Here is a 14,824-nt window from a genome sequence, read left to right as displayed (position 1 = left end):
TACCTACTTCGTTGGTCAGCTCTCATAAAATACATAAAGCATGTTGTCAGCTAGATTCATCCCAAACCTAATGCTTCCCAAGACCATGTGAAGTGAGGAGAAGGTTAAAGTAAATGTCGAATTGTATTCTTAAATGGCCCACAATAGGTGTCCTCATTTTGGGTACAGCTGCTAAATAGAAAAAAAGAGTATTTTTAAGTGAAACTGATTGTTCCAAGTATTTAAACCTAAGAATCTCCAATGGGTATAACTAAATAGGCCTCCAATAAATCCCCAAATCTGGAATTATGTTCTACTGATTTTAATATCTCTATCCTAAAGTTTCAGTGTTTGGTGACTTACCGGTAATCTATACCCAAAAAAAATTTCTGTGTGGAGAACATACCTCTTATTTCTTCCTCATTCCGGTAGCTTTTAATAAAATGATGTTTTCTAAGTTAGAAGGATCATCATTTCCTTTTTAATGCAATGCTATTTTAATTAGTTTGACTGTAATAATCTAAAATTATTTCCACTGAATCTGACAATTTCAAGAAGAGAAAAAGCACTTGAGCCTTAATGCATTGATTTCAGGGTCAATTTGCTAAATCAGGGGTGTAGATGTACTGGGACCAGTCCATGGACCGGCACTGGTCCGCAGAAACAAGTGGAGCCCCATCTGCGGGAGGCAGGCAGCATGTGAAACCACCCCACCTCCAGTCTGCAGAAAAACCTCTCTCCATGGAACCGGTCCCTGGTACCCAAAAGGTTGGAGGTCACTGCGCTGAATCCAAGAGTGGTAAAGCTTAAAAATCTGCAGATATATCCTAATGTTGCTAGCCTTCTATAATTGCAATATTAATTCTGTTTCAAAAACCTACACTATAGCTAATGTCATATATCCATGCAGAAAAGTTGGAAGCACCTGAAAAAATTCAATTCCAACATCTGGGGGTTTTTTTCTACTATGATTTTTTGTGTATGTTCCCAACAAGGAAGAAACAAGAGAGGATGTAAAGACATACCTAGGGGAATAAGGCAGACATACATACATATAAAAATAGGATGACCCCTTCTTCCTGCCAACTGCAGGACTGCCTTGCTTTCCACATCAAATGCAAAAAAGAAAAATGTTTTTAATTTCACAAATCATTTACAGCTTTAGAACTACATTCAAAAACAAATGGACGGATCTAGATCAAATGATAACAGAAAAAAAATTCAACAGTGCAGTGTTTGTTACATCCTGCTTGAACCTGCAATTAGTTGGAAGATATTTTCATTCCACCAGATTTATCTACAGTGTTTCAGAATGCATACCTCCCTTGGAATAGATACTATCTCTCCTTTTTGAACAATAGGTCACAATATATGTGTTTCAAAAGAATTTAGGTTATGCTTTTTTTTCCCCGCCATTTTCTTTTTCAGGCTTTCCTTTTTCCTAAAATGTAGAATTCTATTTAACAGAGAAAGAATGCAAATAATAGGGAAACCAAAGCAGAAAGAAAGCTGATACTGATAGAATTAATTTTCAATGTACTACAGATACATTAATTGTAAATTAATTTAAACAGGAGTTTGGAAAACGTATTTAAACTGTCCTAGAAGGAAGATACATGTGCGATTTCTATACTTCAGAAGCTGCAGAGTGCAAGAGCACAAAGAACACAGCACAGCGATCATAAGCATGCAACTACATTCAACTGCATTAAAAAGAAGATATATAAATCCCCATTTAAGAAACAAATACCTAAATCGTTACCATTACCATAGTTTGGTAGCCTTTAGATGTACTGGGACCAGGGGTGGGTTTCAACCGGTTCGCGGCGGTCCCCGCGAACCGGTTGCTCGGCGAACCTGGAAGTAAGTAACTTCCGGGAACGGCAAAGGGCCCACCCACCTGCCCGCGCTCCTTACTGGTCTTTGAAGGCTTCTGCGCTTCCACGCAGGCGCAGGACACATACAGCACCTGGGCAATTCTCCGCGAGCAGCTGGATGGCACATACAGCGCCTGCGCGATTCTCCACGAGCAGCTGGAGCATCGCGTAGGCGCTAAGACACATGTGTGAACTGCGAGCGTGCACAAGGACGCCGCCGGCCCCGTTCCAACCGAACCGGTTGGAACGGGATTAGCAACCCACCACTGACTGGGACCATATTTCCCAGAATTCGCCAGTCATTCTGTTACTGGCCAAGAACAGTATATGAAGGCTATAATGAAATCTAGGTTCTAAACTAGATTTAATAGTAATTATAATATTACAAAGGCATTCCTAAAAACGTGAGAGGAGGGAAAAGAACAGGAACAAGAATTTTCGAAGCACAGGTACTACAGGACAGGACCATCGTTAGTAAACAGGCAAATCCTTTCCATGCTGAATGGTTGAAAAAGCTTTCTGTAAAGTTTGGAAGAGAATTTCACTTGGGGGAGGATGCCAGTACAGAGAGAAAATTGAATTACCACACTTAGACACAGAAGAACTAGAAAATAGGGCTTTTAGGAAAAGAAGTGCAGAGATTCAGCTTGTTTGTGGTTGTGTGGTTGGTTTGCCCATTAACACACTCTTTTACAGGCCAAATGTTGCCCTACCCTTCTGGTGACTCATCCCACTTTCCGTTTGGATCAAGACACAAGGCAGCCAATAGCTAAAGACAGACTTCAGATTCAGCGACTCTGAATGGGAAATCATTACCAAATATTGAGTCAAGGAAGGGGTAGCGAAATAGTGTGCCAAATGGGAGTAGTCCAGACTAAGGCAGCTGCCTCAAGCTTGTTTGCTTAAAGGATCTCTAATCTCCTGTTCCTCCTCCATACCAGGCTATTTTCTACAGAAAAGCAAATGCTTTTGTATGAAAGACAAGTATTGTCTCCAGTAGTATTTTTTGTGTTCATAAGATTGTTGTTATGGAGGCCTCGCCCTCACCAAACTCCTCAAAGCTCCCCGCTAGGCCCAATGTTCCTTAAACTTTAAAAAGGATACAGGCATTCCTCAATTTACAACAGTCCATTTAGTAACCATTCAAAGTTAGAACGACCCTGAAGGACGTGATTTTTGACCATTTTTCACACTTACAATTGTGATGGTCACATGGTCAAAATTCAGACTCTTGGCAGCTGACTTTTATGACTGTTGCAGTGTCTCGGGATCATGTGATCACCTTTTGTGACCTTACAACAAAGTCAATGGGGAAGCCAGATTCACTTAACAACAACCATGCTACTAACTTAACAACTGGCAGAGATTCACTTAACAACTGTGGCAAGAAAGGTCATAAAATGGGGCAAAATTCATTTAATAAACATCTCGCTTAACAAGAGAAATTTTGGGCACAATTGGGGTTGTAAGTCAAGGACTACCTGTATAAAGTGGTGAACTTCTTACTGTGGGGGAATTTGCCTTTAATTCTTTGGCATATCATCTCCCCCCAGATATTAGAATGCCCCCCTGGAATGCGCTGAAGACCTGGTTCTGCCAGTGGGCCTGGGGAACCCAGAGCAAGATGAAGCCCATTAAATGGCTTGTGTGAGATGTTGTCACCGTAGCAGGGGGTGGGGGTGATTTTATTAAATTAATTTATTATATGACTCTTATTAATTTGAATTGTTTTAGATGAGGTTCTATATTCTGTAAGCCACCCTAAGTCACCATGTGCGAATAGGCAGCAATATAAGTTTCCTAAATAAATAAACTTTCAAAGCAAACTGTCAGCAAAAACATTATAATATGTAAGCTGCCTCGTTAAAAAATTAACTATGTTAAGTTGCTCTAATTTTTGAAACTGCATTGCTTTCTTTCTTTTTTAGAAACAGCTGGAAATAGAATGATTCCATATGAGGCACTGAGAAATCCTATTATTTCAGTAATTCCTGTCCCCAAACCAAAATCCTTTTATAACATTTACTCACAATTAAATCCCATTCACCAATGTCGCCTTCTCTGTTAATTAAAATTTTCTCCATGTATATTCAGTCTGTTGCACTTCTTCATATTCAGCACCATTGAAGGAATTACCTCTTAATTTGCTAAATTTGTATTCCCTGAGAAAAGGGGAAAGGTTTTTTTCCTGCCTTTTCTAGTCAAAGAGCACTAAATAAACAAGCTTGACTAAGTAAGATATAATTTATTGCTAATCAGAGGCTGGAGCAGAACAAATGACAAAACAATATCATTTTGCTGAGATACAAATAGTCCTTTTATCATTTTCTCCAAAGTATCAAAAGGATCCTGAGTATACCTGTATTTGCTGATCTTCTAATCCATCCTGAGATTACTAAAGTCCACAAATATACTATTAGTAGACATTTAGTTTTCTCAAAAGGTAATATGGCAAAATTTAGACAGATGTAGGCACATTTGCAAAATGCTAATTCCATTTATAATTTTGAAACATACATTTGAAAGACAGGAACTTAATGAAAAAGTCTGTTGAAGCCTCATAATCAATTAGGATGGATAAAAGAACATATGGATGGAGACTAAGCCCTACAACAAAATTTTGATGGCAAGTTATTGACTTATTTCATCAGAGATGGGTACGTTTATATAATATGGGAACCTTTTATGGACTTTTTTGCTGAAACTGGACAGAACTGTCACTGATTTTTGGATTTGCAGGTTGAAAATAGGTTGGAATGTGAGAAGAAGCGATATATGTAGCATAATTTCAAATGTAGAGGAGAGCTACCAGGGTTGTCGGTATCCATTGTAAAGAAGATAAGAAGTTGCTTCTTTTAACATACTTTTCTTTTTGTCTTTTTTCTTTTATTTTTTGCACTTCCTATTTTTCTTTTCATTTCTTTTTCTTCTATTTCCTCTTTCTCTCTTCCATTTTATTTAGTGTTAGTTTTTATTACTGTTAAAAAATGTCAATGAAAATCATTTTAAAAAGAAGAGTGTGCATAGAACAGTCAACAATGGCATCCTTCTAAGAGAATTCTTGCAAAGCTTCAGTTGACCATGATTTATAATATGGATGTCCAACCTTTTGGCTGGCTTTGGCTGCATTTAGTGAACAGGATTGATCTTGGGTCTATGTTTGGTGGCCTCCAGAGGAACACCTGAAGAATAATCAGTTACTGAATTTCAGTTATGGAAGTTGTGGAATGGCCTAGACTGGAATAATTCTGGATCTTTATCCCACCACCTATAATGTCACCCAGTTCCTTGGACGTAAGGTGGGGCAGGAGCTGCTTCTCTTTGCTCCTGCTATGAAGGACTTCTGATTTTCTTCAGTATCATCACAGCCCACAAATGCAGGGACCCGCCAACCTAAGCCTTGTTACGGTGTTGGGGCACAGAAAATGCAGCAGTTTCCCCAGTGAAAGAAGGAAACAGTAATTTTCTCACCAAGTATCTATAAAGCTGCTTTCCCAAACCCTATTCCCTTCAGATATGATTGGTACAGGAATGTTCAAAAATGGCTGTCTTTTCAGTTAGAGACTTTTTCACTGATTTATTCTCTAAGGCAGGGGTCCCCAAACTTGGCAACTTTAAGACTTATGGAATTCAACTCCCAGAATTTCTGGGAGTTGAAATCCACAAGTCTTAAAGTTGCCAAGTTTGAAGAACTCTGCTCTAAAGGCCTTCCAGACTCATGTTCTCAAACCACCAGGAAGTCAAGGATTCCAGTCCATCAAGGCAATTCACCGGCTCTAATTATCTACCTTGGCAGCAGTACAATTTACTAATGCTGAGTCTTTTCAGTGAAATATTTCTCTTTGGCATTTGCCACAAACTGTAATGTTATTTAGTACACTGGAACAGTGGATCTGTTCTATCCTAAAATTCTATCAGGCTTTAAAGACTCAGAAGGCCTGTCTACTGTAATCCTTATTTTGTTCATTTTTTTCCCTCTTTCAAATTATATATTGTTCTTGGGTGGGGCTTCCTCCCACTATGTGTTAGCAACTAGCAGGAGGTGGTTCTGATTTTATTGGCAGCTTGTAAGTCAAAATAACAAAATAGCCCTTCTGTTTAAGCAAGCACTGTGAGCTGTTGAGAGGGAAGGGAAGAGGGATAAAAACACAATGTGCAGCCTTGACAGGAACTGTCAAAGAATGATGAAACAATTTGGGAAGGGGGTTAATATGTGGCCAAATTTCCCCTAACTCCCTGAGCAGATTTAGAGATGTTGATTCAGCCACGCCTAAATGTCTTTTCCTAATGACTTTCTGTAGAAATATCCATTATAAAGTGAGGAGACACTCCACCAAGAGTCTTGAGGGAATGTTCCTTGAACAGATAAAACTTCTCAGTATGCATTCAACATTTCATTCCCACCTTTAATCAAGCTCCCAATTTTAATATATTACCAATAGGTTATCAGAGTTATCGTCTGACATATACGTAGCTTTGCAACCAAATCATTCTCTTTAAGTTACCTGATTATTGCCACCATGCCTGCTATTTTTACTCTGTTTGTATTTTGTAAATTACCAGAGGATTGCACAGAAAGTATTCGGTGTAGTACAATGGCTGTAAGCAAACTCACATAACTGGTCTATTGCATTGCTTTGGCCCTGACCTGAATGATTGATCTGCTATCTGAAACAGGATAGGAAAGTTGTATTGCAAAAGCGAAGCCTAAAGGAGGTTGTGATATAAAGTTGGTAGCCTTCCTTTCCACACCAGAACAAGCATGTGGATGATATTAAATCTATTAAATCTCAAGAGCAGCATGTCTCGACCCAAGCCTATTCTTCATCATAGAGTTTATTCTACCCTACTCTAGAAAACTATTTCCATTTAACTGGAAGCAATTACAAAATACCCTAACAACTTGAACAGAAGCTGTGGTTGTATACTTTAAGATAAGATGTAGAAGAATCAAGATTTAAAGGGTTGGGCCTGCACAGATGTCCTCAGTTTGAGCCCAGGACTGCCCTATTGGAAGTCAAATGACAATATTTGACCTAGAATACACTGTAAATATGATGAATTCTACTAAATCCTGAGTGTGTCTTCTTATGTCTATTTTCACTTATTGATCTACATTTATGCTTTGCTTTTCAAGTCCGAAAGCATTTCCCAGTCAGCTAATATTAGATACAAAACTGCATAGAGAGAAATGATAATCAGTCTCTCAAAGTCCTACTAAGCCAAAAAAAATCTTCAATAGCCTAATCACCTGAGTTTGAACAAGTGTGTTGCCCGCATTCTGCCTAATTATTCCAACTTGTCAAAAAAGCACACCCAAATGACCTGAGGAATTTACCTCAGTAGAGTATTTTTAACATTAGTTCCAAGCTTGGATTATTAGCCTGACACTCATTATTTTAACCAGATAAAACTGGAATTTAGGATTGTTTCTTGTCTTAAGCATGTGCGTTCTTTGAAGTGCAACAAGCTACTGCCTCAGGCTAGATTAATTTTGCCATAGCCTCAGGCAGTATGACCTACCCAACCTTGGCTGATTTTGGAAATCTAAGCAAGCAAGTATTTGGATGGGTGACTACCAAGAAGTACCAGAGTTATATACTAGACTGAAAAGTTTTTTTAAAAAAGAAAACCCTGAAAATAGCAAAGGCAAACCACCTACATCTTGTTGTCACAAAGTCATCAGGGGTGCAGTATGAGACTTTCTTGCTCAAATGTAAGACAGAAACTAATACTGGACTGTTTAAACAGAAATTATAACCTGAAACACGTAATAGCTTGTTATATGCAATTCTTTTCTGTAGGATAGATACATTAACATCAATGAAGTTAGCCTGGCATTATTGGTATCTGGATTAACAAACTACTTTGTCTATGTAGAACCAAAGACTCTAAAATGTTTATCAAACATTTCTTACCTCGAAACTTCTTAGGTGGATTATCCAGATCTCCAGCTGCGGGTTCCACCACGCAGCGGTCATCCACCAGTCTGCAAAATAAACAAGAGAAAAAGAAGTCATTTTTAAGGTTGTTTTGTATGCCACCCAGAGTTGTGCTACATGTGAAGGACAGCCATATAACTATCATAAAGAAAAAAGAAAAAAAGCAAATTGGTTTTGATTTAGACAGGTAATTTGTAATTTTACTAATCAGTCTGTTTTATCATTCTGTTATCCACTTTATTTAACACTGTGGGGTCTAGTTAATGTTCTGCATTTATTAAGAGTAAGAAAATAATTTAACTTGGCAATGTACATTTTTAAAACTAGTCTCAGACTTTGGAATTTAAGAGAATCATATTTTGGGATATTATGCAGTCAGACATTTAGTAATAAGGTTCAACCCGTGCAGAAATATCAACAAACACAAATGGAAAAACTTGTGGTTTTCAACAGTAAACAGAAATGTCCCAACAGACATTTTTCTATTAAAAATCATTCAGGACAAATGTTTGTTTAAACTAAACTGTAGTCAATATCAATTCTTCACATTTTTGCCCCCATGCTTTAAAAAAATTCCTTTTTATAAAGCTTTAAAATAATTAATTCTAGAGCTAAATGTAATTAGTTGTTATTTAGCATGAGATTCTAAAATAGATAACTAATGAAAGACATTTTGTGCTGCAATTTAAAATGATTTCAGGGGCAATGTTAAGGTTCTTAATAAGCTGATTTGTAATTTTAAACATCTGGAGTTTGACCATTCCATACTCTTGAGTCACTTAAAGACTGCATATTGAGTACACCATCTTTCTGGCACCGAGTACATTCAAAGGAAAGTCATTCTTACTGTCAACCAACATTTCTAAAACTTTATAAGAATCACAACTGGTTTGTTTATTTGCTTCATACTGTAAACCAATTAACAATTAATCTGTGACATCTACTAAGGATAGTTCCATACTGGTGGGCTATGCAGACTTTAAAATTTCTCATTCCCATCTATAGCTTGTTTCATACATTTCACAAACCACAACATGGCTTGTTCTTAATTTAATGTTTTATTAAATTTATTTATTTATGTATTTATTCATCATATTTAAGAACCACCCATCTCCCTCACAGAGGGACTCTGGAAGATATATAATCAAATATGCTGTGCAAAATTACAATATCGTGCAAAAGTACATTTATTTCAGTAATGCAACTTAAAAGGTGAAACTAATATATGAGATAGACTCATTACATGCAAAGCAAGATAGTTCAAGCTGTGATGTGTCATAATTGTGATGATTATGGCATATAGCTCATGAAAACTCTAAATCTACAATCTCAGAAAATTAGTATATTACATGCAATCAATAAAACAAGGATTGTACATAAAACAATATCGGATCTCTGAAAAGTATAAGCATGCATATGTACTCAGTACTTGGTTTGGGCCCCTTTTGCAGCAATTACTGCCTCAATGTGGCGTGGCATGGAAGCTATCAGCCTATGGCACTGCCGAGGTGTTATGGAAGACCAGGATGCTTCAACAGCGGCCTTCAGCTCTTCTGCATTTTTTGGTCTCATGTCTCTCATCTTTCTCTTGGCAATGCCCCATAGATTCTCTTTGCTGGCCAATCAAGCACAGTAATCCCACAGTCATTGAACCAGGTTTTGGTGCTTTTGGCAGTGTGGGCAGATGCCAAGTCCTGCTGGAAAATGAAGTCAGCATCCCCATAAAGTTCACCTGTGGAAGGAAGCATGAAGTGCTTCAAAATCTCCTGCTAGATGGTTGCGTTGACCCTTGACTTAATGAAGCATAGTGAACCAACACCAGCAGATGACATGGCTCCACAAATCAACACAGACTGTGGAAACTTCTCACTGGACTTCAAGTATCTTGCAGTGTGTGCCTCTCCATTCTTCCTCCATACTCTGGGTCCCTGGTTTCCAAATGAGCTGCAAAAGTTCTCTCATCAGAAAAGGGCACTTTGGACCACTGAGCAACAGACCAGGTCTGTTTTTCTTTAGCCTAGGTAAGACACTTCTGACGTTGATTGTTGTTCAGGAGCAGCTTGTCAAGAGGAATACGACATTTGAAGCTCATGTCCAGGATCCGTCTGTGTGTGGTGGCTCTTGATGCACTGACTCCAGCCTCAGTCCACTCCTTGTGAAAGTTCCCAACACTTTTGAATGGCCTTTTCCTGACAGTCCTCTCCAGGCTGCGGTCATCCCTGCTGCTTGTGCACCTTTTTCTTCCACATTTTTCCCTTCCACATAACTTTCTATTAATGTGCTTTGATACAGCACTTTGGGAACATCCAACTTCTTTTGCAATTACCTTTTGAAACTTTCCCTCCTTATGGAAAGGAGTCAATGATGGTTTTCTGCACAACTGTCAGGTCAGCAGTCTTTCCCATGATTGTGATTCCTACTGAACCAGACTGAGAGACCATTTAAAGGCTCAAGAACCATTTGCAAGTGTTATTGCTTAATTAGCTGATTAGCGCGGGGCACTTTGATCTTAGAATATTGCACCTTTTCACAATATTCTAATTTTCTGAGATTGTGGATTTGGGGTTTTCATGAGCTGTAAGCCATAATCATCACAATTATGGCAAATCACGGCTTGAACTATCTTGCTTTGCATGTAATGAATCTATCTCATATATTAGTTTCACCTTTTAAGTTGCATTACTGAAATAAATGAACTTTTGCACGATAATTCTAATTTTTTGAATTTCACATGTAAAGCACACTTAAACTTTGTATGCTTATGTGAATCTTAACTGTATTTTCATATAACATTTCCTCTATTGTTTAGTAGAGTAAGAGAAAACAGCATGATTTTACAATCTCTCCTCCATTTTTAGGTAAGTATGCATCAGAGAAGGATAATACATATACTAGATTAGGAGCAAATTTGTATACAGGTACAGGTCCTCGACTTACAACCATAATTGAGCCCAACATTTCTGTTGCTAGGTGAAACATTTGTAAGTGAATATTGCCCAATTTTATGAACTTTCTTGCCACAATTGTTAAGTGAATCAATACAGCTGTTAAGTCAGTAACATGATTGTTAAGTGAATCTGACTTCCCCATTGACTGTGCTTGATAGAAGGTCGCAAAAGGGAATCACATGACCCTGGGACATTGCAACTGTCATAAATATGAGTCAGTTGCCAAGCTTCTAAATTTTTATCATGTGACCATGGGGATGCCGCAACGGTTGTAAATGCGAAAAATGGTCATAAGTCATTTTTTCAGTATTGTTTTAACTTTGAAATGTCACTAAATGAATTGTTGTAAGTTGAGGACTCCCTGTATCTATTTGCCATCACCTAGTGGTTAGTCAGTTTTGTTTGAAAGCTGAGTATGGGAGATCTGGACTCAATAGGCAAAGTTCAAAATGTTCTTTTTCCATAATTTAAAATATGAAATAATTAAAATACCAACACTGTATTAACTGTTTGCAGCTCTATGCAAGACATGATTCAACTAAGACCGTAATCTGGTCCTTCTCTTACTAAATTATGATGGAGGTCAGAATCTATGAGCTCATCTGGAAGTAACTGATACACAAATAAATATTGCAACTTTAAATCTACAACCAGGGGTGGGCTGCTGGGGGTTCGCAGGAGTTTGGGAGAACCGCTAGCTAAGATTCTGTGCAGTTCAGAGAACCACCAAATCCCACTCCTGGCTGGACCTGCCCACCACGCCCAGAAGTCCCCACACGGCCCGTGTGGGTGGATGCAGGTAAGTGCAGGACACATGCAGAGGTTTGGGGAGGGTAAAAAATGGGCCTACCAGAAGTTTGGAAAGGCCAGAAACTGGCCCTTGAGAGAGCCTGGGGAGGCCGTTTTTTGCCCTCCCAGGGTCTCAAAGAAAGCCTCCAGAGCCCGGGGAGGGCAAGAACACCCGCCACACACACTGTGGTGCAAGAGGCTGACTAGGCCACACCCACCATGGCCACGTCCACCCAGCAACCAGGCAGAGAACCCCTTGCTAAAATTTTTGAAGCCCACCCCTGAGTACAAATAAACGGAAGAACATGAATTAAAAATGAAATGAAAACAAATAAAGAAAATGTAATATATATTGTGTTTATGAATTAAATAAAAAGGCAAGAGTTTTAAAAGGGTCCATTGCCACTAGCTGTCTCGTGAAAACAATTCTTACAGAGAGAAGAAAGGAGGTGAGAATCTGTCTCTGAAATTCCCTCATCCCACTTCATATCCAGTGACATTGCCATGCTTTGCGTTGCAAGGAGGATCCTAGAATTTTGAAGGCTCTTTTTTAAAAAAAATGTTAGGGGTGTGTTTATGTGTGTTTATTTAAAATTAGTAACATTGCTTGTAAGCTGCTTTGGTTAGATCAGTATCTTGAAAAGCAAGATGTAAAGGAGAGTAATCAATCAAATTAAGAGTGACATCCCATTATTTTCATTGTCATTTGCAGCTTTGCATTGCTAAATACAGCAACCACTATATAAACTCTGGGGAGTTTTTTTTTTTTAAAGGTGTTTGAGAGAACAGACTGAAGAAACTCAAGGCAGGGAAATCAAGACATAGAGCACAGAACTTGTATGTGAAAACAGATGTTTCCTCTGAAATGTGTGAGTTGGACTACAGATGAACATGATTTTTTTTAATTTTATAGTAAGTACTTATGTCAATTTTTTAAAATGTATATATTGCAGGATTAACTCTATAATGTTGCCTCAGAATTAATAATCATGCTAATTTTTAAAAAAGAAAATAATGGAAATAATGCAATAAATGGAACAGCTCCAAAACAAATAGCCATATTTGTTTGAAAGTCTTCTTCCTTAATCCTTTATTTTTTTTAAAAAAAAGTTGGAAAAAATACATATCAATAATTCATTGTTACAAATCAGGATAGAGCTTTCCCAGTGTTTTTCATTTAGTCAAAACCCCAACTCCACCCAATTCTTGATAATTCAAAATACTAGGGGTACAGCCAAGACAGCATTAGTTACAATAACTCTTCTTTATGACAGATTTCAAATATGATAAGTTCCTTAATGATGAGCCTCATAAAAGAATATCTTGAATTTACTATATGTTTTTTTTCTCTCCATTTCAGAGATTCCCATAAAAGAACTCAAGAAGATTCTGGATGTAAATATTTTGAGTTGCTTCATACTCAGTCAGGTAGACACAGTCAACAGCCCACAATCTTCAGTATTTCACTGTATTTCAAGGTGTTGATTCTGGAACCTTTTTCATGCAATCAGTGAATTCTGATGTTGTGTTATGATCCCTTCCATATGTTTTGATTCACACTTCATATTAAGTCATTCTTTTCTAAGCAAGTGTGCGATTTTAAAAAGAATGACTTAACATTCTTATAATGCTTACAACACCAAGCTACAATATCTGGGTTCACATTTTACATTAATCCATAAATAAATCATATTGTAGCTTAGATCAGAGTGTGAATCCAGACTTTAATTTATCTAGGTCATTAAGTTTCCAACCTATGGTTCATAATATATACACATAATATGGTTCATAAGCTTCCTAACAGACAGGAAGCAGCAGGTGAAGCTAGGCAAAATCACATCAGATATCTGTACAATTAGCACAAGATCCTCCCCCCCTCCCCAAGGCTGTGTGCACTCTCCAATTCTCTTCTCTCTATACACCAATGACTGCATCTCAAAAGATCCCTTTGTTAAAATACTGAAGTTTCCAGATGATACAACAATGATTGGTCTCTTTCGATACAACGACGAATCTGCATACAGACAGGAGGTTGAACAACTAGCCTTGTAGTACAACCAGAACAATCTTGAACTCAAAACCATAGAAATGGTGGTAGATTTTAGGAGAAACCCTCCTACATTACTACCACTTACAATACTAGAAAATAAAATATCAACAGTAGAGACCTACAAGTTTCTAGGTTCTATCATATCTCAAGACTTAAAATGAACATCTAACATCAAAAATGTCATCAAAAAAGCACAACAAAGAATGTTCTTTCTGCGTCAACTCAGAAAGCTCAAACTGCCCAAAGAGCTGCTGATTCTGTTCTACAGACGAATTATTGAGTCTATCATCTGTACCTCTATAACTGCCTGGCTTGGCTTTGCAACCAAACAAGACTTCAAAGGACAATTAGGACTGCAGAAAAAACAATTGCTACCAACCTGCCTTCCATTGAGGACCTATATACTACATGAGTCAAAACAGGGCTGTGAAAATATTTACAGACCCCTCACATCCTCGACATAAATTGTTTCAACTTCTACCCTCAAAACAACACTATAGGGCACTGCACACCAGAAGAACACGACACAAGGACAGTGTTTTCCCGAATGCCATCACTCTGCTAAACAACTAATTCAACACTGTCAAATTATTTACTAAGACAGTATTACTATTATTCTTCTCATCGTTCCTAATACCTATCTCTTCCCACTTATGACTATAACCATGTTGCTTGTATCTTTACAATTTATATTGTTTTATTTGTTTATTTGTAATATTTGATTGCTTATTAGTAACCTATGACTATCACTAAGTAATTCTTGATGAATGTAGTCTATTTTATTTTTTCTTTATATACACTGATAGCAAACGCACCAAAGACAAATTCCTTGTGTGTCCAATCACACTTGGCCAAAGAATTTTATTCTATTCTATTCTACTGTATATGCACCACTCCTCAATGGGGAAGATAATGTAATAACAATTTAATCCTATATATGTTTTCAGTATCATAATCAAGGCTGCATTACTTGCAATGTAATTTGCTTTACAAGCATCCTTGTGTCCTACCACATTCTTCCAATGAACTATGCCTGAAAATAAGCACATTAACTTATTTTAAAAGTTGTGTTTTTAATATTGCTTCAAATATATCAAGCATAGCCCAAGCTAAAAAGCATTTAGAAATAATTTGCTTATATGGTATCTATGAGAGCTTTCGGTGAAAATGTTACTTGACTGCATAAGCAAAACTTTAGAAATAGCTCATTTGGGCAGCACTTCCTAATGCATAATTATT

General features: G+C 37.6%; 1 protein-coding gene across 1 annotated transcript in view; it reads right to left on the bottom strand.

The window, feature by feature from the left end:
• The window catches only part of ITPR3 (inositol 1,4,5-trisphosphate receptor type 3), a 135,498-nt gene that overhangs the window by 99,754 nt on the left and 20,920 nt on the right, over positions 1 to 14,824 (bottom strand). Inside the window, exon 2 of the mRNA XM_087719927.1 lies at positions 7,775 to 7,845. Within this exon, the coding sequence (XP_087576053.1) occupies positions 7,775 to 7,845 (71 nt within the window). The remainder of the gene's footprint in view (positions 1 to 7,774; positions 7,846 to 14,824) is intronic.

Source organism: Thamnophis sirtalis, unplaced genomic scaffold, assembly GCF_051295495.1.
Source record: "Thamnophis sirtalis isolate CommonGarterSnake01/CBP01778 unplaced genomic scaffold, rThaSir2_p1.2 scaffold_7, whole genome shotgun sequence".
NCBI classification, from domain to species: Eukaryota; Metazoa; Chordata; class Lepidosauria; order Squamata; family Natricidae; genus Thamnophis; species Thamnophis sirtalis.
Note: the sequence above shows the minus strand (reverse complement) of the source record. Positions and strands in the feature narration are given on the sequence as shown.